The 27,044-nt window shown below is 40.3% G+C and overlaps 1 protein-coding gene across 2 annotated transcripts in view; it reads right to left on the minus strand.

Moving 5' to 3' along the window:
* Nucleotides 1-6,940: 6,940 nt before the first annotated feature.
* The window catches only part of LOC128666923 (oocyte zinc finger protein XlCOF6.1), a 138,434-nt gene continuing 118,330 nt past the window's right edge, over nucleotides 6,941-27,044 (minus strand). For both annotated transcript variants that reach the window (XM_053721744.1, XM_053721743.1), the window contains one exon: nucleotides 6,941-9,516. In XM_053721744.1, coding sequence (XP_053577719.1) covers nucleotides 8,564-9,516 — 953 coding nt within the window. In that variant the 3' untranslated portion in view covers nucleotides 6,941-8,563. The remainder of the gene's footprint in view (nucleotides 9,517-27,044) is intronic.

A 27,044-nucleotide genomic window follows, 5' to 3' on the forward strand; every position in this document is an offset into this window, starting at 1 on the left:
TCCAGACAAACCGACCTCAGCCCCGCATAACCAGCGGTCTGGACAGCCTTAGTCTGCCCCGAAAAGGGGTCAGACCGTGTCTGCCAGAGTGTTCCACAGAAAGGGAGCACTGTTACAGAAGCATTAGTTATTTTGTTGTGAAGAAACTTATTTCCCAGCAGCAATGCCTGAACCAGCCAAGCCAGCGCCTAAGAAGGGCTCCAAGAAAACTGTAACAAGTATCATTTCATAAAGGGTTAACTCTGTTCAGTTTTGAGAAAACTATTTTCTGAGGCAGGTTTCCTAGCATATTGTGTACTGTAATTAAGTTTGTGATAAGCATTCACTGCTAGGTGATAAGAAGGACTCAATTGTTTTCTTGTGTGTACTTGTTATCTGCGGTGGCCTGTCCAAGGGCTTTGTCTAAATGTGTGATGGGGGATTTTATGCTCCCCCCCCTGGGAGTGCCCTGTGTGCATGTAACCTAAATAAAAAGCAGGCTGGGCATCCCAGTCCTCAGTTCTTGGTTGTCCCTCAATCGCAGCGTTGACTCGTTTTTGTGGGCAGAAGGGTATCCTAGCTGTACTACAGCTAAGGGGGATTATTCTACATTTGCGAGACTCATATAGAATACTATGGAAAGCAGTTTCTCCCCTCTTCAGCAATAGGAATCCAGGCTACTAAGCGGTCCATCTCTCAGCGAGACTAAGGGTAACCGTAACAGCCAGCATTTCAGAGAAAGCGTGATTGTTCAGTTTTAAATACAGATAAAAAGGATGAACAATCAGACGCTGACGATGCCTTATCTATTTTACCCTCACATCAATCAGAATTGGCTGTGAGGGAAGGGCTGTCTGAGGGTGAAATTTCAGACTCAGGAAAAATTTCTCAACAGGCAGAACCTGATATAGTAGCATTTAAGTTTAAGCTAGAACATCTCCGCGCTTTGCTTAAGGAGGTATTAGCTACTCTGGATGACTGTGATTCTATGGTAGTACCAGAGAAGTTGTGCAAATTGGACACATTTTTAGAGGTCCCAGTGCACGACAACGCTTTTCCAATACCCAAGAGGGTAGCGAGCATAGTGGATAAGGAGTGGGAGAAGCCAGGTGTACGCTTTGCCCCACCTCCTATATTTAAGAAAATGTTTCCCATAGTAGACCCTAGAAGGGACGCATGGCAGACGGTCCCGAAGGTTGAGGGAGCTGTTTCAACACTAGCGAAGCGCACAACTATTCCTATAGAGGACAGCTGCGCTTTCAAAGATCCTATGGATAAAAAATTGGAAGGATTGCTTAAAAAGATCTTTGTTCAGCAAGGGTTCATCCTTCAACCAGCTACGTGTGTTATTACTGTCACTTCAGCGGCGTCCTTTTGGTTCGAGGAACTAGAAAGGTCGCTCCAGAAAGAGACTTCCTATGAAGAAGAAGTCATGGGCAGAATTCACGCATTAAAGTTAGCTAATTCCTTTATATTGGATGCCGCTTGGGCCGGAGGGCGCTTTGGCTAAAATCCTGGTCGGCAGATGTGTCGTCCAAGACTAAGTTACTTAATATTCCTTTCAAGGGTAAGACCCTTTTTGGGCCGGAATTGAAGGAAATTATTTCAGACATCACTGGGGGTAAGGGCCATGCCCTCCCACAGGATAGGCCTTTTAAGGCTAAGAACAAGTCTAATTTTCGTTCCTTTCGCAATTTCAGGAACAGACCGGCTAATAACTCCACTCCCGCTAGACAAGAAGGTAACGCGGCCCAGCCCAAACCCGCTTGGAAGCCCATGCAAGGCTGGAACAAGGGTAAACAGACCAAGAAACCTGCTGTTGCTACCAAGACAGCATGAAGGGGTAGCCCCCGATCCGGGACCGGATCTGGTAGGGGGCAGACTATCTCTCTTCGCTCAGGCTTGGGCAAGAGATGTTCCGGATCCCTGGGCACTAGAGATAGTCTCCAAGGGATACCTACTAGAGTTCAAGGGACTTCCTCCAAAGGGAAGATTCCACCTGTCTCGCTTATCTTCAGACCAGATAAAGAAACAGGCATTCTTACATTGTGTAAGAGACCTATCAAAGATGGGAGTGATAAACCCAGTCCCCTCCGGGGAACAAGGTCTAGGTTTTTACTCAAACCTGTTTGTGGTTCCCAAAAAAGAGGGAACTTTCAGGCCAATTCTGGATTTAAAGATATTAAACAAGTTCCTCAGAGTTCCATCCTTCAAAATGGAAACCATTCGGACAATCTTGCCGACAATCCAGCAGGGTCAATATTTGACTACCGTGGATCTAAAGGATGCATATCTGCATATCCCAATCCACAAAACTCATCATCAGTTCCTGAGGTTCGCTTTTCTGGACAAACATTACCAGTTCGTGGCTCTTCCATTCGGTTTAGCCACCGCTCCCAGAATTTTCACAAAGGTGCTAGGGTCCCTTCTAGCGGTCCTAAGGCCGAGGGGCATCGCTGTAGCACCTTATCTAGACGACATCCTAATCCAAGCGTCGTCTCTTTCCAAAGCAAGGGTCCACACGGACATTGTGTTGGCTTTTCTCAGATCTCACGGGTGGAAGGTGAACATAGAAAAGAGTTCACTGTCACCGTCCACAAGGGTTCCTTTTCTGGGAACAATAATAGATTCTGTGGAAATTAAGATCTTCCTGACAGAAGTCAGAAAGTTAAAGCTTCTAAACGCTTGTCGAGTTCTTCATTCTATTCCTCAACCCTCCATAGCTCAGTGCATGGAAGTAATAGGACTAATGGTCACAGCAATGGACGTGGTTCCTTTTGCTCGAATTCATCTAAGACCATTACAACTGTGCATGCTCAATAAGTGGAATGGGGACTATACAGACTTGTCTCCCCAAATTCAAGTAGACCAGGTAACCAGGGACTCACTTCTCTGGTGGTTGACCCAGGATCACCTGTCTCAGGGAATGAGTTTCCGCAGACCAGAGTGGGTCATTGTCACAACCGACGCCAGTCTCTTAGGCTGGGGCGTGGTCTGGGACTCCCTGAAAGCTCAGGGTCTATGGTCTCGGGAAGAGTCGCTTCTCCCGATAAACATTTTGGAATTAAGAGCAATATTCAATGTGCTCCTGGCTTGGCCTCAGCTAGCGGAAGCCAGGTTCATAAGATTTCAGTCGGACAACATAACGACTGTTGCGTACATCAATCATCAGGGGGGAACAAAGAGTTCCCTAGCGATGAAGGAAGTAACCAAGATCATCCAATGGGCAGAGAATCACTCCTGCCATCTATCTGCTATTCACATCCCAGGAGTAGACAACTGGGAGGCGGACTATTTGAGTCGTCAGACTTTCCATCCGGGGGAGTGGGAACTCCACCCGGAGGTCTTTGCTCAGTTAACCCAATTATGGGGCATTCCAGACATGGATCTAATGGCATCCCGTCAGAACTTCAAGATTCATTGTTACGGGTCCAGATCCAGGGATCCCAAGGCGATTCTAGTGGATGCATTAGTGGCGCCTTGGTCGTTCAACCTAGCGTATGTGTTTCCACCGTTTCCTCTCCTTCCCAGGCTCATAGCCAGGATCAAACAGGAGAAGGCCTCGGTGATTCTGATAGCTCCTGCGTGGCCACGCAGGACTTGGTATGCAGAGCTGGTGAATATGTCATCGGCTCCACCATGGAAGCTACCTTTGAGACAGGATCTTCTAGTACAAGGTCCATTCGAACATCCAAATCTAGTTTCTCTGCAGCTGACTGCTTGGAAATTGAACGCTTGATTTTATCCAAGCGTGGGTTTTCAAATTCTGTGATAGATACTCTGGTCCAAGCCAGAAAACCTGTGACTAGAAAGATTTACCATAAAATATGGAAAAAATATATCTGTTGGTGTGAATCCAAGGGATTCTCCTGGAGTAAGATTAAAATTCCAAAGATTCTCTCCTTTCTCCAAGAAGGTTTGGATAAAGGGTTGTCAGCTAGTTCTCTAAAAGGACAGATTTCTGCTTTATCTGTCTTGTTACACAAGCGATTGGCAGCTGTGCCAGATGTACAAGCTTTTGTTCAGGCTTTGGTTAGAATCAAGCCTGTTTACAGACCCATGACTCCTCCTTGGAGTCTAAATTTAGTTCTTTCAGTTCTTCAAGGGGTTCCGTTTGAACCTTTACATTCCATAGATATTAAGTTGTTATCTTGGAAAGTTCTGTTTTTGGTTGCTATTTCTTCTGCTAGAAGAGTTTCTGAATTATCTGCTTTGCAGTGTAATCCACCCTATCTGGTTTTCCATTCAGATAAGGTTGTTTTGCGTACTAAGCCTGGTTTTCTTCCAAAAGTTGTTTCCAACAAGAATATTAACCAGGAAATAGTTGTTCCTTCTCTGTGTCCGAATCCAGTTTCAAAGAAGGAACGTTTATTACACAATTTAGATGTTGTTCGTGCTTTAAAGTTCTATTTAGAAGCAACAAAAGATTTTAGACAAACCTCATCTTTGTTTGTCATTTACTCTAGTAAGAGGAGAGGTCACAAAGATACTGCTACCTCGCTCTCTTTCTGGCTGAAAAGCATTATCCGATTAGCTTATGAGACTGCCGGACGGCAGCCTCCTGACCGAATCACAGCTCACTCTACCAGGGCTGTGGCTTCCACATGGGCCTACAAGAACGAGGCTTCTGTTGATCAGATATGTAAGGCAGCGACTTGGTCTTCTCTGCACACTTTTGCCAAATTCTACAAATTTGATACTTATGCTTCTTCGGAGGCTATTTTTGGGAGAAAGGTTTTGCAAGCCGTGGTGCCTTCCATTTAGGTATCCTGATTTGCTCCCTCCCTTCATCCGTGTCCTAAAGCTTTGGTATTGGTTCCCACAAGTAATGGATGACGCCGTGGACCGGACATACCAATGTTGGAGAAAACAGAATTTATGCTTACCTGATAAATTACTTTCTCCAACGGTGTGTCCGGTCCACGGCCTGCCCTGGTTTTCCTAATCAGGTTGAATTTTTTTTTTCTTTATACACTACAGTCACCACGGCACCCTATAGTTTCTCCTTTTTCTCCTAACCTTCGGTCGAATGACTGGGGGGCGGAGCCAGAGGGGGAGCTATATGGACAGCTCTTGCTGTGTGCTCTCCTTGCCTTTCCCTGTGGGGGAGAATATTTCCACAAGTAATGGATGACGCCGTGGACCGGACACACCGTTGGAGAAAGTAATTTATCAGGTAAGCATAAATTCTGTTTTTTTCACACCCATACTGAGAATACTCCTCTTCAGTGCCCCCCCCCCAGTAATGTTTATTTCAGTGATAAAGTAGCCTGTTTATGTTATGAGTGCAATTTGTAACAATTTAAATAGTAAAGTATAAATATGTCACATATACATCTGTCATAGGCTGATTGGTAACTATATATCTATACCCGATGGTCTGGTTATTCTCTTATATTCCTGTAATATTTGTTGTGGGTTTATTCTACTACACCTGTGTTCGGAAGGTTTTGGGCTATAGTTAACTACAAGCTTTTTATATTATTTCATACACAGGCAGTACTATATATGACATACGAGTATTGGAAGTTTGCATGTAGAGTCTTTAAAGCCTAAACAATTTATCAATGGATCGAAAGTGTACATCACACACACATTTTTTATTTTATAGACACTACTATAAGCACGGCTCCTAAAGGTGTTGCACTGTCTGCGGCCAAGACAGTGTGACAACTATGCTTTTGCTTTATCAAAATAGAGAGCGCTCCTACTTTTGAAGAGTCATTCTGCTTATATGGTTTATCCTCAGCCAACCAAAGTCATTAGGAACTTGGCCTAAAGACATAGCATTCTGCTCTTTGCAACCTCTTACATTGAGTACTTCACTTTTTGTTAGCAGTTTGTCTCTTTATAAGAGTTTAATATAGATAGTAGCTGTAACATTGTAGCTGCAAACGGTTATGGTGCCCAATAAGAATTACACCCAGTAATGTTATATGCCAGTCCCCATAGAGTTACATTAACGATTTAAAAGCAAATTAACCATCTTGATCTAGCTTCCAGGTTCATTAAGTGTACATTATCATGTTAATCTAGACGGTTTATATTTAATATATAATTTTCCCAGGTTCATGGATGCCCGCAAGACTCAATAATTTGCCTCCGCTACATTGCGACATAATTAGATCTCAGACATACATTGAAGAGTGTTGTGACCTAGAGCTTTGTTTGAGCTGTGTCTTTTTTTTTAGTGACCCTCCCACCCACTTATAGTAATCTGAGATACTGTTTGTCTCGTAATTACCGCAAATAATCTTATACATACTATACCTTCTATACATACTAATATATATTCCGGTTAGATGTGGTCATGGTAGTTCTTTAAAGCATATCTCCCCGTACCAATCAATGTTATTTCACCTAAAAGAGTTCAGGGGTTCCCTATATGTTTTTACTCACGTTGATGGTTAATATGCAGCATGACTGCTCTTATATCACTTTATATTACATATGAGGACTGCGAGTTGACCTCTTGTCAACAGCTTCTATTCTCTATCCTTTACACAGTACTTTTATAATATATTGGGGCCCTAAAGTGTTCGTATCGATTTGAGGAGGGTATTTCAATTTTCAAATATAGATAAAAATTAGGATTATGTAGTAATTTAGTGCCTTTTAGAGTTTATACCTAACTGCATCTTGGTAAATATAGCCTATATTACTAGACATGGTTTAATTCCCATGACTCTTGTTAATAACCTTTGTTGTTGTTTCATGTACTGAAAATGTATTGTTTCTCATGTTTTGTACTTATGTATAAATGCATATATATTTACCTTGATATACAATATTGTATAAGGGTGGATGCCTATAAAACTGATATGTAACACACTATTTATGAGATACTTGTAATGTTTATCCTCAATAAAAAAAACTATTTATAAAAATTAAAAAAAAAAGAATAGTAGAGGTACACTTCGTATAAATGGCTCATTTAACTCAGTGAAACTACCAAAACAAGTACTCTAAAGAAAATAAATTTATTCAGTAAAACACAGCAGTATATACAATCAGTCTTATTTGCCCACAATCAACAATAAAGACATTACTTGACCGTAGGAGAATCAAGAGCCAAAAATTTTTGCCTTAAGTCAAAGATAATCAATAAAAAATCTGGTTTTCATCATAAATTGTAGCTACTATTGTTGATATTTAAACATTTAGTATGTCTGAATCCATTAGCGCTATAGAAACTCTGTATCTGATCACCTCAAACAAAGATGTATGATATTCTCTGGCCTTAACCCTACCTATAATTGGAGAGTTCTTCCAATTGTATTTCTTTTTTTAATGGCGGGAGAAAAAAAATCTGTGCTTTGGAACAGAAACACAGCCTCTCAAGTGTGACAGTTTTGAGCATCGCTCATGACATGTAATATTTTAGACAATGATTTTAAAATTCGAATGATGTTTGATTCAATAAAAATGTGCTTAGTACTCTTGTTATTCTTAGTTAAAAGCTAAACCTAGATAGGCTCATATGCTAATTTCTAAACCCTTGAAGGCCGCCTCTTATCTGAATACATTTGACAGTTTTTCACAGTTAGAGGTTGTTAGTTCATGTGTTTAATATAGATAACATTGTGCTCACGCACATGAAGGTATTAAAGAGAATTGCTTGAAATGCAAGTCTGTCAAAAGATCTGAGATAAGGAGGCTGTGAGCAGAAGCTTAGATACAAGGTAATCACAGCGGTAAAAAGTATATTAATATAACAGTGTTGGTCATGCAAAACTGCAGAATGGTAAATAAAAGGGATTTATCTATATTTTTAAACAATAACATTTTTGGCGTTTACTATCCCTTTAATTATACATAGTAAAACAACTTACAACTGCAATACACATTGAGGGTTTTTACAAGTCAAACTCTGCAGATATATACCTAATTTACTGTTTGTTATTTTATAATTTCTGCTGAAGCCAAACAATGTTGATTTTGTTAAAGAGACAGTAAAGTCAAAATGTCATGATTCAGAGAGATCATAACGTTTTAAGAGACTTTCCAATATACTTCCATTATTAAATTGTGTGTTGTCTGAGGCACCTGTGTAGAAGAGTTCACAGAGCATACGTAGGAGTCTGTCACGATACAGGGAGCCAGCAAATTTAAGTAAATTTTGAAATTTGTCATAAATATAAGTGCTATTATTATGGCCTTGTTGATTATACAATTCTACTGTAATTAATGGTTCTTTAATACAATTACATAACAAGCCCTGTCTGTTTCAGACTCATATCTTAATTTAATTCTCCAAATAAGGAAGGTGGTGGAGTATAACTGTTGAAACATAATTGCAGCTAACATGGTGTAAATTTCCTAACATCATTCAGATTCTTCTGAAATGTTAAACTATTGGAAGACTGCAAAAAATGTAACTACGAAGTGTTTTCTGTCCATTATACTCCATGTGGACGGTTTTCCCATTTACCTGTTTCTAGTTAAATTTATTGTGCTTTACCATTAATTTGTTAATTTAATAATCTGTAAAAAAACATTTGATGGCACTGCTGACATATCATTGCATGAAGTTGCTGATTAGTGATACAATTTAATTTCTTGGTAAAAAAAAAGTTTTTCTACATTAAGAACTTAAAAATACTTTTTCTCCTCTATGAATTTTCTGGTGAGTATAAAGAGTGGTTTTCCAGGTAAACTTTTTTCCACATTCAGAACATGAAAAAGATTTTTCTCCCGTATGAGTTGTTGCATGACAAAGAAGACTTGATTTTGCGCTAAAACATTTCCCACATTCAGAACATGAAAATGCTTTCTGTCCTGAATGAGTTTTCTGATGGCTATTAAGATTGGATTTCTGCGTAAACCATTTCCCACATTCAGAGCATGAATAGGATTTCTCTCCTTTATGTATTTTCTGATGACTAATAAGATTTGATTTTTGAGTAAAACATTTCCCACATTCAGAACATAAAAATACTTTCTCTCCTGTATGAATTTTCTGGTGCATACTAAGATGTGTTCTCCGATGAAAACATTTCCCACATTCAGAACATGAAAATGCTTTTTCTCTATTATGAATTTTCTGATGTTTTATATAATTTGATTGGCAGGTAATACTTTTCCCACACACAGTACATGAAAACACCTTTTCTCCTTCATGAATTTTCTGATGTTTAACAAGACTTGTTTTCTGGATAAAACATTTCCCACATTCAGAACATGAAAAAGCTTTATCTCCCGTATGAATTTTCTGATGTCTAACAAGAGTTGTTTTCTGGGTAAAACATTTTCCACAATCAGAACATGAAAATTCTTTTTCTCCTGTATGAATTTTCTGATGAAGCATTAGACTTGATTGACGGGTAAAACATTTCCCACATTCAGAACATGAAAATTCTTGGTTTCCTGTATGATTTTTTTTCTGTGCACTAAGATTAGATTCCTTGGTGAATTCTTCCCCACATTCAGAAGATGATAATGAATTATTTCCCAGATGAATTCTGCGAACTTCAAAGTGATTGAAATAAGCATCTTTACTTTGGACTTGACTAGGAACATCCCAGCTCAAGTTGCTATCTGTATAGAATTAAAAAAAAAAAAAAAAAAAAAGAGTTATTTATTGTTACAAATGCCCAATTTCTAAATAATTAACATGAATATAAAAACAAAACACATTTCTATGAGAAGGTAGGAGCTGCAACTCCACTGCAGCAGTGACACCCATTAGGCTTGCTAAATCCCCTGGCTCTATGTGTATTGATAATGGGTTAATAAGAAGCTAGAGCCAGGGAAACTCAATATTAAAACTTAGACTGTGATTGAAGCTAATTGGCTGGCAGGTATTAATTTGATTGGTTCCTGTATATAAAACTTGAGTTTATAACCAGACTTGTCACATTTGCCTTTCTTCTATTGACTGGCTTACCATCAAGATGCAATTGGTTACACTACAGTTCCTGATTTCCTCGCTGTTAATTGATCCATATATTTTAGAAAGGATAATGTTTGTGGTTTTATTACAAGAGCAAGGTAATGCTATTTATACCCCTACAGTTCCCTCAATAAAACAGACCTCCCATAAAGTTTTGGCTGTATCATGGGTATAAATGAGAGATTACTTTGTCTGTCTGAGCTAATATCACTGAAGGATTCTGCTACACTGAGACCTACATGTCTGCTTTACAAACCCTGTCCACTGGCGTGGTGCTGAACATTGCTGGAGATTCCCTACTGGATACTGATCCTATTCGATATAGGCCACAATTACTGCAGAATAGATGGCTCTTCCCTCCAGCAACAAATCTATCAATGGCAAAACTATGTTTCAGAAATAATAAACTAATATCTGAAATAACATACAATAAATCATTTTAGCCTGGGGTATCATAACAAGTATAGTGGCTACAATCAGCTTGAGTTTACCAATCTAGAAAAGATGATTTAGATAAAAAATAGAGTGCTTGGTTTGGTAACAACGGAGTATCATATTTATCACTAGTATTGTGAATTTGTCTTTGGACAAATGCTAAAATTAATGCAAGCCTACCTTTTGTTCATGGACAATCCTGACCCCATAAAAAAAGTTTTTTTGTTGTTGCTGTTACTGGCTTGTAGTAGTAGCACTACATACTACTTTAACTTTATTTAAGTTTAGGAAACTGTCCAGCTGCTTCTTTGCTGCCCTGAAGATGTTCCCTATAAAAAATAGGGGGTGAACAACTACATATTTACAGAAAGAGAAGCGCTTAACCAGGATCGAATAATGCCCAGTATTTTATTCTTTGGCGGGTCACCACCTGGGAGCAGCCACTTTTAGCCCAATTGTGCTTTTTACAGAGAACATGCCTAAAAAGGATGGTGTTGCCCCTAAATATCAGGCAATCCTCCTCTGAATGAGGAACATGACGATAGTTTCAGATTTTTGTGTGCCTCCTAAGTGGGGTGCAGCCATATCCCTCTAGTCACATTGGGCAAGGAGTTCATGTCTAGAGTCCCCCATCATCCTTAAGAAGACTTCCCCCAAGGTCCTAATTAACATATTTAAAGAAACAGAAGTGCTCTACCAGGAATAGTTCCTCTCTATAAAACACACACATGCTGGGCATAAAGAGGCTTCTCCTGGGGTGGTGACCAACTATTATGTTATTTTTGTTACCTTCTCTCTTTTTGTTTATGCAAATTATGACCCTTGGGAAAGTTGTAGTTGTATTTATTCAGTGTAGACAACTTGCCCAAACTTTGATACTTTTCATGTACACACAAAGTTCCTTTAATTTATACAAAAATACCTCTGTACATTTATCAGACCTGTTTTTTCTCGGTTTTTGCCTATGCTGCTATGCTCTGTGAATGCACAATATATGTCAGTCAGCAAAAGTAAAAAATAAACTTTAATGATTCAGATAGAACATGACATTTAAAAAACTAAATTATTTACTTCCATTATCAAATTGTGCATCAGCTACTACTGAACATGTGCAAGCGTTCACAGTATATAGTTATACAAGTCTGTGATAGGCTGATGCCTGTCACATGGTACAGAGGACAAAAAAGTCAAAAGCAACTTTGAAATTTGTCAGAAAAAAAATCTACTGCTGACATAAAATGAGTTATCACATCGCTGTCTTTTTATGCAAGTGCTGATTATGTAATTATATGGTATGTATATGGTAATTATATGGTATGTATATGGTAATTATATGGTATGTATATGGTAATTATATGGTATGTATATGGTAATTATATGGTATGTATATGGTAATTATATGGTGTATATATATGGTAATTATATGGTATGTATATGGTAATTATATGGTATGTATATGGTAATTATATGGTATATATATGGTAATTATATGGTATATATATGGTAATTATATGGTATGTATATGGTAATTATATGGTATGTATATGGTAATTATATGGTATGTATATGGTAATTATATGGTAATTATATGGTATGTATATGGTAATTATATGGTAATTATATGGTATGTATATGGTAATTATATGGTATGTATATGGTAAGTATATGGTATGTATATGGTATGTATATGGTAATTATATGGTATGTATATGGTAATTATATGGTATGTATATGGTAATTATATGGTATGTATATGGTAATTATATGGTATGTATATGGTATTTATATGGTATGTATATGGTATTTATATGGTATGTATATGGTAATTATATGGTATGTATATGGTAATTATATGGTATGCATATGGTAATTATATGGTATTTATATGGTAATTATATGGTATGCATATGGTATTTAAAAGGGATATGAAATGCAAAAATGTGCTTTTATGATTGAGACAGAGTATTCCATTTTAAAAAAAGTTTCCATTTTATTTCTAATGATCAAAATTGCTTTTTTCCCATTATTTTCTGTGTTGAACAGATACCTAGGTATTCATCTGGAGTACTGCATGGCAGGAAATACTGCTGCCATCTAGTGCTCTTACAAATGGATAACATTCTTGCAAAACTGCTGCCATACAGTGCTTCAGATATGGGCTGGCTCCTAAGCATATGTCCCTGCTTTTCAAAAGAATGAAGATAAATTACAGAAGTAAATAAAAAAAAACATAATTTATGTAAGAACTTACCTGATAAATTAATTTCTTTCATATTAGCAAGAGTCCATGAGCTAGTGACGTATGGGATATACATTCCTACCAGGAGGGGCAAAGTTTCCCAAACCTCAAAATGCCTATAAATACACCCCTCACCACACCCACAAATCAGTTTAACGAATAGCCAAGAAGTGGGGTGATAAGAAAAAAGTGCGAAAGCATAAAAAACAAGGAATTGGAATAATTGTGCTTTATACAAAAAAATCATAACCACCACACAAAAAAGGGTGGGCCTCATGGACTCTTGCTAATATGAAAGAAATTAATTTATCAGGTAAGTTCTTACATAAATTATGTTTTCTTTCATGTAATTAGCAAGAGTCCATGAGCTAGTGACGTATGGGATAATGACTACCCAAGATGTGGATCTTCCACGCAAGAGTCACTAGAGAGGGAGGGAAAAAATAAAGACAGCCAATTCCGCTGAAAAATAATCCACACCCAAAATAAAGTTTAAATCTTATAATGAAGAAAACTGAAATTATTAGCAGAAGAATCAAACTGAAACAGCTGCCTGAAGTATTTTTCTACCAAAAACTGCTTCAGAAGAAGAATACACATCAAAATGGTAGAATTTAGTAAAAGTATGCAAAGAAGACCAAGTTGCTGCTTTGCATATCTGATCAATCGAAGCTTCATTCCTAAACGCCCAGGAAGTAGAAACTGACCTAGTAGAATGAGCTGTAATCCTTTGAGGCGGAGATTTACCCGACTCGACATAAGCATGATGAATTAAAGATTTCAACCAAGATGCCAAAGAAATGGCAGAGGCCTTCTGACCTTTCCTAGAACCGGAAAAGATAACAAATAGACTAGAAGTCTTTCGGAAATTCTTAGTAGCTTCAACATAATATTTCAAAGCTCTAACTACATCCAAAGAATGCAATGATCTCTCCTTAGAATTCTTAGGATTAGGACATAATGAAAGAACCACAATTTCTCTACTAATGTTGTTAGAATTCACAACCTTAGATAAAAATTTAAAAGAAGTTCGCAACACCGCCTTATCCTGATGGAAAATCAGAAAAGGAGATTCACAAGATAGAGCAGATAATTCAGAAACTCTTCTAGCAGAAGAGATGGCCAAAAGAAAACAAAACTTTCCAAGAAAGTAATTTAATGTCCAGTGAATGCATAGGTTCAAACGGAAGAGCTTGAAGAGCCCCCAGAACCAAATTCAAACTCCAAGGAGGAGAAAACAGAATTTATGCTTACCTGATAAATTACTTTCTCCAACGGTGTGTCCGGTCCACGGCGTCATCCTTTCTTGTGGGATATTCTCTTCCCCAACAGGAAATGGCAAAGAGCCCAGCAAAGCTGGTCATATGATCCCTCCTAGGCTCCGCCTACCCCAGTCATTCGACCGACGTACAGGAGGAAATATGCATAGGAGAAACCATATGATACCGTGGTGACTGTAGTTAGAGAAAATAATTCATCAGACCTGATTAAAAAAACCAGGGCGGGCCGTGGACCGGACACACCGTTGGAGAAAGTAATTTATCAGGTAAGCATAAATTCTGTTTTCTCCAACATAGGTGTGTCCGGTCCACGGCGTCATCCTTACTTGTGGGAACCAATACCAAAGCTTTAGGACACGGATGAAGGGAGGGAGCAAATCAGGTCACCTAAATGGAAGGTACCACGGCTTGCAAAACCTTTCTCCCAAAAATAGCCTCTGAAGAAGCAAAAGTATCAAATTTGTAAAATTTGGCAAAAGTGTGCAGTGAAGACCAAGTCGCTGCCTTACATATCTGGTCAACAGAAGCCTCGTTCTTGAAGGCCCATGTGGAAGCCACAGCCCTAGTGGAGTGAGCTGTGATTCTTTCAGGAGGCTGCCGTCCGGCAGTCTCATAAGCCAAACGGATAATGCTTTTAAGCCAAAAAGAAAGAGAGGTAGAAGTTGCTTTTTGACCTCTCCTTTTACCAGAATAAACAACAAACAAAGAAGAAGTTTGTCTGAAATCTTTAGTGGCCTCTAAATAGAATTTTAGAGCACGGACTACGTCCAAATTGTGTAACAAACGTTCCTTCTTTGAAACTGGATTCGGGCACAAAGAAGGTACAACTATCTCCTGGTTAATATTCTTGTTGGAAACAACTTTCGGAAGAAAACCAGGCTTAGTACGCAAAACCACCTTATCTGCATGGAACACCAGATAGGGCGGAGAACACTGCAGAGCAGATAACTCAGAAACTCTTCTAGCAGAAGAAATAGCAACCAAAAACAAAACTTTCCAAGATAATAACTTAATATCTACGGAATGTAAGGGTTCAAACGGAACCCCTTGAAGAACTGAAAGAACTAGATTAAGACTCCAGGGAGGAGTCAAAGGTCTGTAAACAGGCTTGATTCTAACCAGAGCCTGAACAAACGCTTGAACGTCTGGCACAGCTGCCAGCCATTTGTGAAGTAAAACAGATAACGCAGAAATCTGTCCCTTCAGAGAACTTGCAGATAATCCCTTCTCCAAACCCTCTTGTAGAAAGGATAAAATCCTAGGAAATTTTATCTTGTTCCATGGGAATCCTTTAGATTCACACCAACAGATATATTTTTTCCATATCTTATGGTAAATTTTTCTAGTTACAGGCTTTCTAGCCTGAATCAGAGTATCTATTACAGAATCTGAAAACCCACGCTTTGATAAAATCAAGCGTTCAATCTCCAAGCAGTCAGTTGGAGAGAAACCAGATTCGGATGTTCGAATGGACCTTGAACAAGAAGGTCCTGTCTCAAAGGTAGCTTCCATGGTGGAGCCGATGACATATTCACCAGGTCTGCATACCAAGTCCTGCGTGGCCACGCAGGAGCTATCAAGATCACCGAAGCCCTCTCCTGGTTGATCCTGGCTACCAGCCTGGGAATGAGAGGAAACGGTGGGAAAACATAAGCTAGGTTGAAGGTCCAAGGTGCTACTAGTGCATCTACTAGAGTCGCCTTGGGATCCCTGGATCTGGACCCGTAACAAGGAACCTTGAAGTTCTGACGAGACGCCATCAGATCCATGTCTGGAATGCCCCATAATTGAGTTATTTGGGCAAAGATTTCCGGGTGGAGTTCCCACTCCCCCGGATGGAATGTCTGACGACTCAGAAAATCCGCTTCCCAATTTTCCACTCCTGGGATGTGGATTGCAGACAAGTGGCAGGAGTGATCCTCCGCCCATTGAATTATCTTGGTCACTTCCTCCATCGCCAGGGAACTCCTTGTTCCCCCCTGATGGTTGATATATGCAACTGTCGTCATGTTGTCTGATTGAAACCTTATGAATTTGGCCTTTGCTAGATGAGGCCAAGCTTTGAGAGCATTGAATATCGCTCTCAGTTCCAGAATGTTTATCGGGAGAAGAGATTCTTCCCGAGACCATAGACCCTGAGCTTTCAGGGGTTCCAAGACCGCGCCCCAGCCCACCAGACTGGCGTCGGTCGTGACAATGACCCACTCTGGTCTGCGGAAGCTCATTCCCTGTGACAGGTTGTCCAGGATTAGCCACCAACGGAGTGAATCTCTGGTCCTTTGATCTACTTGAATCGTCGGAGACAAGACTGTATAATCCCCATTCCACTGTCTGAGCATGCACAGTTGTAATGGTCTTAGATGAATTCGTGCAAAAGGAACTATGTCCATTGCTGCAACCATCAATCCTATTACTTCCATGCACTGCGCTATGGAAGGACGAAGAACAGAATGAAGAACTTGACAAGAGCTTAGAAGTTTTGATTTTCTGACCTCTGTCAGAAAAATCCTCATTTCTAAGGAGTCTATTATTGTTCCCAAGAAGGGAACTCTTGTTGACGGGGAAAGAGAACTTTTTTCTATGTTCACTTTCCATCCGTGAGATCTGAGAAAGGCTAGAACGATGTCCGTATGAGCCTTTGCTTTTGACAGAGACGACGCTTGAATCAGGATGTCGTCCAAGTACGGTACTACTGCAATGCCCCTTGGTCTTAGAACCGCTAGAAGGGACCCTAGTACCTTTGTGAAAATTCTCGGAGCAGTGGCTAATCCGAATGGAAGTGCCACAAACTGGAAATGCTTGTCCAGAAAAGCGAACCTTAGGAACTGATGATGTTCCTTGTGGATAGGAATATGGAGGTACGCATCCTTTAAATCCACCGTGGTCATAAATTGACCTTCCTGGATGGTAGGAAGGATCGTTCGAATGGTTTCCATTTTGAACGATGGAACCCTGAGAAATTTGTTTAGGATCTTGAGATCTAGAATTGGTCTGAATGTTCCCTCTTTTTTGGGAACTATGAACAGGTTGGAGTAAAACCCCATCCCTTGTTCTCTTATTGGAACTGGATGAATTACTCCCATCTTTAACAGGTCTTCTACACAATGTAAGAATGCCTGTCTTTTTATTTGGTTTGAAGATAATTGAGACCTGTGGAACCTTCCCCTTGGGGGTAGTTCCTTGAATTCCAGGAGATAACCTTGAGAAACTATTTCTAGTGCCCAAGGATCCTGAACATCTCTTGCCCAGGCCTGAGCAAAGAGAGAAAGTCTGCCCCCCACCAGATCCGATCCCGGATCGGAGGCCATCCCTTCATGCTGTTTTGGTAGCAGTGGCAGGCTTCTTGGCCTGCTTACCCTTGTTCCAGCCTTGCATCGGTCTCCAGGCTGGTTTGGGTTGAGAAGTATTACCCTCTTGCTTAGAGGATGTAGAAGAAGAGGCTGGTCCGTTTCTGCGAAAGGGACGAAAATTAGGCTTATTTCTAGCCTTAAAAGACCTATCCTGAGGAAGGGCGTGGCCCTTTCCTCCGGTGATGTCTGAAATAATCTCTTTCAAATCAGGACCAAACAGTGTTTTGCCCTTGAAAGGGATGTTAAGCAATTTTGTCTTGGAAGACACATCCGCTGACCAAGACTTTAGCCAGAGCGCTCTGCTCGCCACGATAGCAAATCCTGAATTTTTCGCCGCTAATCTCGCTAATTGCAAAGCGGCATCTAGAATAAAAGAGTTAGCCAATTTAAGTGCATGAACTCTGTCCATAACCTCCTCATACGAAGATTCTTTATTGAGCGACTTTTCTAGTTCTTCGAACCAGAAACACGCTGCCGTAGTGACAGGAACAATGCATGAAATTGGTTGAAGAAGGTAACCTTGCTGAACAAACATTTTTTTAAGCAAACCCTCTAATTTTTTATCCATAGGATCTTTAAAAGCACAACTATCTTCTAAGGGCATAGTAGTGCGTTTGTTTAGAGTAGAGACCGCCCCCTCGACCTTAGGGACTGTCTGCCATAAGTCCTTTCTGGGGTCGACTATAGGAAATAATTTCTTAAATATAGGGGGAGGAACAAAAGGTATGCCGGGCCTTTCCCATTCCTTGTTTACTATGTCCGCCACCCGCTTGGGTATAGGAAAAACATCGGGGGGCACCGGAACCTCTAGGAACTTGTCCATCTTACATAATTTCTCTGGAATGACCAAATTGTCACAATCATCCAGAGTAGATAATACCTCCTTAAGCAGTGCGCGGAGATGTTCTAATTTAAATTTAAATGTTACAACATCAGGTTCAGCTTGTTGAGAAATTTTTCCTGAATCTGAAATTTCTCCCTCAGACAAAACCTCCCTCCTGGCCCCTTCAGATTGGTGTGAGGGTATGTCAGAAACGTTATCATCAGCGTCCTCTTGCTCTTCAGTGTTTAAAACAGAGCAATCGCGCTTTCTTTGATAAGTAGGCATTTTAGATAAAATATTTGCAATAGAATTATCCATAACAGCCGTTAATTGTTGCATAGTAATAAGTATTGGCGCACTAGATGTACTAGGGGCCTCTTGTGTGGGCAAAACTGGGGTAGACACAGAAGGGGGTGATGCAGTACCATGCTTACTCCCCTCATCTGAAGAATCATCTTGGGCACTATTATTATCTGTGGCATCATTGTCCCTACTTTGTTTGGACACCATGTCACAATTATCACATATATTTAAATGGGGAGACACATTGGCTTTCATACATATAGAACATCGTTTATCTGATGGTTCAGACATGTTAAACAGGCTTAAACTTGTCAACAAAGCACAAAAAACGTTTTAAAATAAAACCGTTACTGTCACTTTAAATTTTAAACAGAACACACTTTATTACTGAATATGCGAAAAAGTATGAAGCAATTGTTCAAAATTCACCAAAATTTCACCACAGTGTCTTAAAGCCTTAAAAGTATTGCACACCAAATTTGAAAGCTTTAACCCTTAAAATAACGGAACCGGAGCCGTTTTTACATTTAACCCCTATACAGTCCCAGGAATCTGCTTTGCTGAGACCCAACCAAGCCCAGAGGGGAATACGATACCAAATGACGCCTTCTATAAGCTTTTTCAGTGGATCTTAGCTCCTCACACATGCATCTGCATGCCTTGCCTTCCAAAAACAACTGCGCATTAGTGGCGCGAAAATGAGGCTCTGCCTATGACTAGAGAAGGCCCCCATCTGAAAAAAGTGTCCATACAGTGCCTGCCGTTTTTTAACAACAACCCCCAAGATTATAATAACTATAAAGAGCTATAATCTGTCAAATATGCTTAGCAAAGTAATTGTTTTAGCCCAGAAAAATGTCTACCAGTTTTTTTTTAAGCCCTTATAAAGCCTTTATTCTTTTACTTAATCTAAGAAAATGGCTTACCGGTCCCCATAGGGAAAATGACAGCCTTCCAGCATTACCAAGTCGTGTTAGAAATGTGGCCAGTCATACCTCAGGCAGAAAAGTCTGCCAACTGCTTCCCCCAACTGAAGTTACTTCATCTCAACAGTCCTGTGTGGAAACAGCAATCGATTTTAGTAACGTTTGCTAAAATCATCTTCCTCTTACAAACAGAAATCTTCTTCTCTTTTCTGTTTCAGAGTAAATAGTACATACCAGCACTATTTTAAAATAACAAACACTTGATTGAAGAATAAAAACTACATTTAAACACCAAAAAACTCTTAGCCATCTCCGTGGAGATGTTGCCTGTGCAACGGCAAAGAGAATGACTGGGGTAGGCGGAGCCTAGGAGGGATCATATGACCAGCTTTGCTGGGCTCTTTGCCATTTCCTGTTGGGGAAGAGAATATCCCACAAGAAAGGATGACGCCGTGGACCGGACACACCTATGTTGGAGAAATTGACTTAATAACAGGTTTTATATGAACCAAAGCTTCTACAAAACAATGAATATCAGGAAGAATAGCAATCCTTCTGTGAAAAAGAACAGAAAGAGCAGAGATTTGTCCTTTCAAGGAACTTGCAGACAAACCTTTATCCAAACCATCCTGAAGAAACTGAAAAATTCTCGGAATTCTAAAAGAATGCCAGGAAAAATGATGAGAAAGACACCAAGAAATGTAAGTCTTCCAGACTCGATAATATATCTTCCTAGATACAGATCTACGAGCCTGTAACATAGTATTAATCACAGAGTCAGAGAAACCTCTTTGACTAAGAATCAAGCGTTCAATCTCCATACCTTTAAATTTAAGGATTTGAGATCCTGATGGTAAAAAAGGACCTTGTGACAGAAGGACTGGTCTTAAAGGAAGAGTCCACGGTTGGCAAGAAGCCATGCGGACAAGATCCGTATACCAAAACCTGTGAGACCATGCTGGAGCCACCAGCAGAAAAAACGAGCATTCCTTCAGAATCTTGGAGATTACTCTTGGAAGAAGAACTAGAGGCGGAAAGATATAGGCAGGATGATACTTCCAAGGAAGTGACAATGCATCCACTGCTTCCGCCTGAGGATCCCTGGATCTGGACAGATACCTGGGAAGTTTCTTGTTTAGATGAGAAGCCATCAGATCTATTTCTGTAAGTCCCCACATTTGAACAATCTAAAGAAACACCTCTGGGTGAAGAGACCATTCGCCCGGATGTAACGTTTGGCGACTGAGATAATCCGCTTTCCAATTGTCAATACCTGGGATATGAACCGCAGAGATTAGACAGGAGCTGGATTCCGCCCATACCAGTATTCGAGATACTTCTTTCATAGCCAGAGGACTGTGAGTCCCTCCTTGATGATTGACATATGCCACAGTTGTGACATTGTTTGTCTGAAAACAAATGAACGATTCTCTCTTTAGAAGAGGCCATGACTGAAGAGCTTCTGAAAATTGCACGGAGTTCCAAAATATTGATTGGTAATCTCACCTCCTGAGATTTCCCAAACCCCTTGTGCTGTCAGAAACCCCATACAGCTCCCCAACCTGTCAGACTTGCACCTGTTGAGATCACAGTCCAGGTTGGAAGAAAAAAAGAAGCCCCCTGAACTAAACGATGGTGGTCTGTACCACGTCAGAGGGTGTCGAACAATCAGTTTTAAAGATATTATAAATCTTTGTATAATCCCGGCACCACTGGTTCAGCATACAGAGCTGAAGAGGTTGCATGTGAAAATGAGCAAAGGGGAACACGTCCAATGCAGCAGTCATAAGAACCTAGAATTTCCATGCATAAGGCTACCGAAGGGAATGATTGAGACTGAAGGTTTCGATAAGCTGAAACCAATTTCAGACGTCTCCTGACCAACAGAGACAGAGTCATGGACACTGAATCTATCCGGAAATCTAAAAAAGGTTACTCTTGTCTGAGGAATCAACAAACTGATTGGTTAATTGATCCTCCAACCATGTTCTTGAAGAAACAACACTCATAAAAAGCTGGAAAGGATCTTTCCATTGAAAATGAGCAAAGGGAATTGAATCCAATGCTGTTAAAACTTCTATGCATATATAGCAACTGAAGGAAATAATAGAGACTAAAGGTACCGACAGACGGAACCCAATACAAATTGTCCCTTGTCTGATAGAGACAAAGATAGTGACATAAACCATCTGGAAACCTTAAAAAAAAGGTGACCCTTGCGTGAGGAATTAAGAGCTTTTGAAAAAAGATCCTCTAACTATGTCCTGAAGAGCAAGTGAAACATATGAGAATCCGCATCCTCAGGAAATAATCTGAATGAAAACAGAAAAATGAAGAATACGCATTTATTGTATCTAAAGAAAACAAATAATGCTATCAATGACCACAAAAAGGCAAAATAGTTTGAATAAAACTCCAAAACCCAGTTCCTAGAAAAGGAACTGGAATAAAAACCCCAGAAGATTCCAGGTCTGAGCAGCGCTTGAACCCCATGGGTACCCAGCCATGCCTCAACAGTATCCAAAATATATAGGACAGAAACACACTGAAAGAAAGTGTTAGCCTTACTGGAATAAAATCAAAGAAATTTGGACAAAATAGAACCAAATAAATTTCAAAGAAGTCTTAACCTGCCCCTTACCAGCCAAGCTGGAATACGGCATGTGCATCGCAACATTAGGGAGCTAATTTCGAACCCCAATTAAAAACATGTTACTTGGGAAAGAACTCAGGATTCGTTCCTTAATAAGAACAACCAAACTAGTATAAGCTTAAAGTTTTAGTCTTAGAACTCAATCTTGAAGCCCATAGTAACAGTTAAGAATTGAATCCAATTATAATTGATTATCTTAGAACAAAAGAAATATGGATTTTTTTTATTTATTTTTTTAAAAATCACAGAATTCTTCTAGCTAAAATAGCTAAAGACATAGATTAACCCTCATTTGCGAATATATTCAATAAAATGAAGACACAAATGAAATCATTAGCATGATAGTCCAGTTTAAAGGACCAGTCAAAACAGAGGACTTGCAAAATGCAAAACAACAAGACAAATGCAAAGGCACCTAGTCTAGTAAATGTTGTCCCTTAACAATGCTAAAATAAATCATGATCTGATACTTGATCTTAAAGTAAACAGAAAAAATGAAGCAATTGCAATATCACAGGACCAAGAAAAGTACCTGAAACTAAATAATTTTCCAAAAATAAGATACAACTATATAAAGGAAAATAAATACTATTTTGTTATAAAAACAATAGCATAATTAGTAGGAGTAGAGATAGCTCCAATAAATTGGAGAACCCTCCAAATTGAATTTAACTGCTGACAAAGAATATAGTTTAAAAATAAAAGACAATTCTCAGCCTATTCCATTCCCTAGTATGGGGACTTGGAAAGAAAACCTCTGAAATCACAGAAGAAATAAAAAGGCAGAAATAGTGTCAGCTAGTCTTAAAGAACTAGTTACCTTAATATCCAAAATAACCAACACCTCTTCAACAAAGAACAAATGTACTTTAATAATAAAATAATTATATAAAAAAGTAGATTTGTTAGTGTCAATATCTGATGAAGAGAATTTCTGAAAGAGAAAAAAACATCATCAGAGAAGGATCAATCAGTATGTTGTTGGTCATTTGAAACTTCAATAATTAAAAAAGAAGTGAAAAAGACCTAAAAATCGTATTAGAAGGCACGAAGTCAGACATAGCCTTAATCAGAAAAAATATTTCTTATAAATCTTCTAAACATTTCTTGCACTTAAGAATGGAAATGTATAAAGCATAAATACTAATGGAATATGCATGTAAAAGTATATCATAATAACTTATTACAAACCATAGCTAGAGATAAACATTTATAACATTTAAAATAAATGAACTTAGCTTTGGTAGAACTGAAACTCAGTTAAGCATTTTTCCAGAAGTGGCTTCTGACTCAGGGACAAACGGAGACATCTTGCAATATGTAATAGAAAAAACAGAATTTATGTTTACCTGATAAATTACTTTCTCCAACGGTGTGTCCGGTCCACGGCGTCATCCTTACTTGTGGGATATTCTCTTCCCCAACAGGAAATGGCAAAGAGCCCAGCAAAGCTGGTCACATGATCCCTCCTAGGCTCCGCCTACCCCAGTCATTCGACCGACGTTAAGGAGGAATATTTGCATAGGAGAAACCATATGGTACCGTGGTGACTGTAGTTAAAGAAAATAAATTATCAGACCTGATTAAAAAAACCAGGGCGGGCCGTGGACCGGACACACCGTTGGAGAAAGTAATTTATCAGGTAAACATAAATTCTGTTTTCTCCAACATAGGTGTGTCCGGTCCACGGCGTCATCCTTACTTGTGGGAACCAATACCAAAGCTTTAGGACACGGATGAAGGGAGGGAGCAAATCAGGTCACCTAAATGGAAGGCACCACGGCTTGCAAAACCTTTCTCCCGAAAATAGCCTCAGAAGAAGCAAAAGTATCAAACTTGTAAAATTTGGTAAAAGTGTGCAGTGAAGACCAAGTCGCTGCCCTACATATCTGATCAACAGAAGCCTCGTTCTTGAAGGCCCATGTGGAAGCCACAGCCCTAGTGGAATGAGCTGTGATTCTTTCGGGAGGCTGCCGTCCGGCAGTCTCGTAAGCCAATCTGATGATGCTTTTAATCCAAAAAGAGAGAGAGGTAGAAGTTGCTTTTTGACCTCTCCTTTTACCGGAATAAACAACAAACAAGGAAGATGTTTGTCTAAAATCCTTTGTAGCATCTAAATAGAATTTTAGAGCGCGAACAACATCCAAATTGTGCAACAAACGTTCCTTCTTTGAAACTGGTTTCGGACACAGAGAAGGTACGATAATCTCCTGGTTAATGTTTTTGTTAGAAACAACTTTTGGAAGAAAACCAGGTTTAGTACGTAAAACCACCTTATCTGCATGGAACACCAGATAAGGAGGAGAACACTGCAGAGCAGATAATTCTGAAACTCTTCTAGCAGAAGAAATTGCAACTAAAAACAAAACTTTCCAAGATAATAACTTAATATCAACGGAATGCAAGGGTTCAAACGGAACCCCCTGAAGAACTGAAAGAACTAAATTGAGACTCCAAGGAGGAGTCAAAGGTTTGTAAACAGGCTTAATTCTAACCAGAGCCTGAACAAAGGCTTGAACATCTGGCACAGCGGCCAGCTTTTTGTGAAGTAACACAGACAAGGCAGAAATCTGTCCCTTCAGGGAACTTGCAGATAATCCTTTTTCCAATCCTTCTTGAAGGAAGGATAGAATCCTAGGAATCTTAACCTTGTCCCAAGGGAATCCTTTAGATTCACACCAACAGATATATTTTTTCCAAATTTTGTGGTAAATCTTTCTAGTTACAGGCTTTCTGGCCTGAACAAGAGTATCGATAACAGAATCTGAGAATCCTCGCTTCGATAAGATCAAGCGTTCAATCTCCAAGCAGTCAGCTGGAGTGAAACCAGATTCGGATGTTCGAACGGACCCTGAACAAGAAGGTCTCGTCTCAAAGGTAGCTTCCAAGGAGGAGCCGATGACATATTCACCAGATCTGCGTACCAAGTCCTGCGTGGCCACGCAGGAGCTATCAAGAACACCGACGCCCTCTCCTGATTGATCCTGGCTACCAGCCTGGGGATGAGAGGAAACGGCGGGAACACATAAGCTAGTTTGAAGGTCCAAGGTGCTACTAGTGCATCCACTAGAGCCGCCTTGGGATCCCTGGATCTGGACCCGTAGCAAGGAACTTTGAAGTTCTGACGAGAGGCCATCAGATCCATGTCTGGAATGCCCCACAGCTGAGTGACTTGGGCAAAGATTTCCGGATGGAGTTCCCACTCCCCCGGATGCAATGTCTGACGACTCAGAAAATCCGCTTCCCAATTTTCCACTCCTGGGATGTGGATAGCAGACAGGTGGCAGGAGTGAGACTCCGCCCATAGAATGATTTTGGTCACTTCTTCCATCGCCAGGGAACTCCTTGTTCCCCCCTGATGGTTGATGTACGCAACAGTTGTCATGTTGTCTGATTGAAACCGTATGAACTTGGCCCTCGCTAGCTGAGGCCAAGCCTTGAGAGCATTGAATATCGCTCTCAGTTCCAGAATATTTATCGGTAGAAGAGATTCTTCCCGAGACCAAAGACCCTGAGCTTTCAGGGATCCCCAGACCGCGCCCCAGCCCATCAGACTGGCGTCGGTCGTGACAATGACCCACTCTGGTCTGCGGAATGTCATCCCTCGTGACAGGTTGTCCAGGGACAGCCACCAACGGAGTGAGTCTCTGGTCCTCTGATTTACTTGTATCTTCGGAGACAAGTCTGTATAGTCCCCATTCCACTGACTGAGCATGCACAGTTGTAATGGTCTTAGATGAATGCGTGCAAAAGGAACTATGTCCATTGCCGCTACCATCAACCCGATCACTTCCATGCACTGAGCTATGGAAGGAAGAGGAACGGAATGGAGTATCCGACAAGAGTCTAGAAGTTTTGTTTTTCTGGCCTCTGTCAGAAAAATCCTCATTTCTAAGGAGTCTATTATTGTTCCCAAGAAGGGAACCCTTGTTGACGGAGATAGAGAACTCTTTTCCACGTTCACTTTCCATCCGTGAGATCTGAGAAAGGCCAGGACAATGTCCGTGTGAGCCTTTGCTTGAGGAAGGGACGACGCTTGAATCAGAATGTCGTCCAAGTAAGGTACTACAGCAATGCCCCTTGGTCTTAGCACAGCTAGAAGGGACCCTAGTACCTTTGTGAAAATCCTTGGAGCAGTGGCTAATCCGAAAGGAAGCGCCACGAACTGGTAATGTTTGTCCAGGAATGCGAACCTCAGGAACCGATGATGTTCCTTGTGGATAGGAATATGTAGATACGCATCCTTTAAATCCACCGTGGTCATGAATTGACCTTCCTGGATGGAAGGAAGAATAGTTCGAATGGTTTCCATCTTGAACGATGGAACCTTGAGAAACTTGTTTAAGATCTTGAGATCTAAGATTGGTCTGAACGTTCCCTCTTTTTTGGGAACTATAAACAGATTGGAGTAGAACCCCATCCCTTGTTCTCTTAATGGAACGGGATGAATCACTCCCATTTTTAACAGGTCTTCTACACAATGTAAGAATGCCTGTCTTTTTGTGTGGTCTGAAGACAACTGAGACCTGTGGAACCTCCCCCTTGGGGGAAGTCCCTTGAATTCCAGAAGATAACCTTGGGAGACTATTTCTAGCGCCCAAGGATCCAGAACATCTCTTGCCCAAGCCTGAGCGAAGAGAGAGAGTCTGCCCCCCACCAGATCCGGTCCCGGATCGGGGGCCAACATTTCATGCTGTCTTGGTAGCAGTGGCAGGTTTCTTGGCCTGCTTTCCCTTGTTCCAGCCTTGCATTGGTCTCCAAGCTGGCTTGGCTTGAGAAGTATTACCCTCTTGCTTAGAGGACGTAGCACTTTGGGCTGGTCCATTTCTACGAAAGGGACGAAAATTAGGTTTATTTTTTGCCTTGAAAGGCCGATCCTGAGGAAGGGCGTGGCCCTTACCCCCAGTGATATCCGAGATAATCTCTTTCAAGTCAGGGCCAAACAGCGTTTTCCCCTTGAAAGGAATGTTAAGTAGCTTGTTCTTGGAAGACGCATCAGCCGACCAAGATTTCAACCAAAGCGCTCTGCGCGCCACAATAGCAAACCCAGAATTCTTAGCCGCTAACCTAGCCAATTGCAAGGTGGCGTCTAGGGTGAAAGAATTAGCCAATTTGAGAGCATTGATTCTGTCCATAATCTCCTCATAAGGAGGAGAATCACTGT

This window comes from Bombina bombina, chromosome 7 (genome assembly GCF_027579735.1).
Source record: "Bombina bombina isolate aBomBom1 chromosome 7, aBomBom1.pri, whole genome shotgun sequence".
In the NCBI taxonomy this organism is placed as follows: domain Eukaryota; kingdom Metazoa; phylum Chordata; class Amphibia; order Anura; family Bombinatoridae; genus Bombina; species Bombina bombina.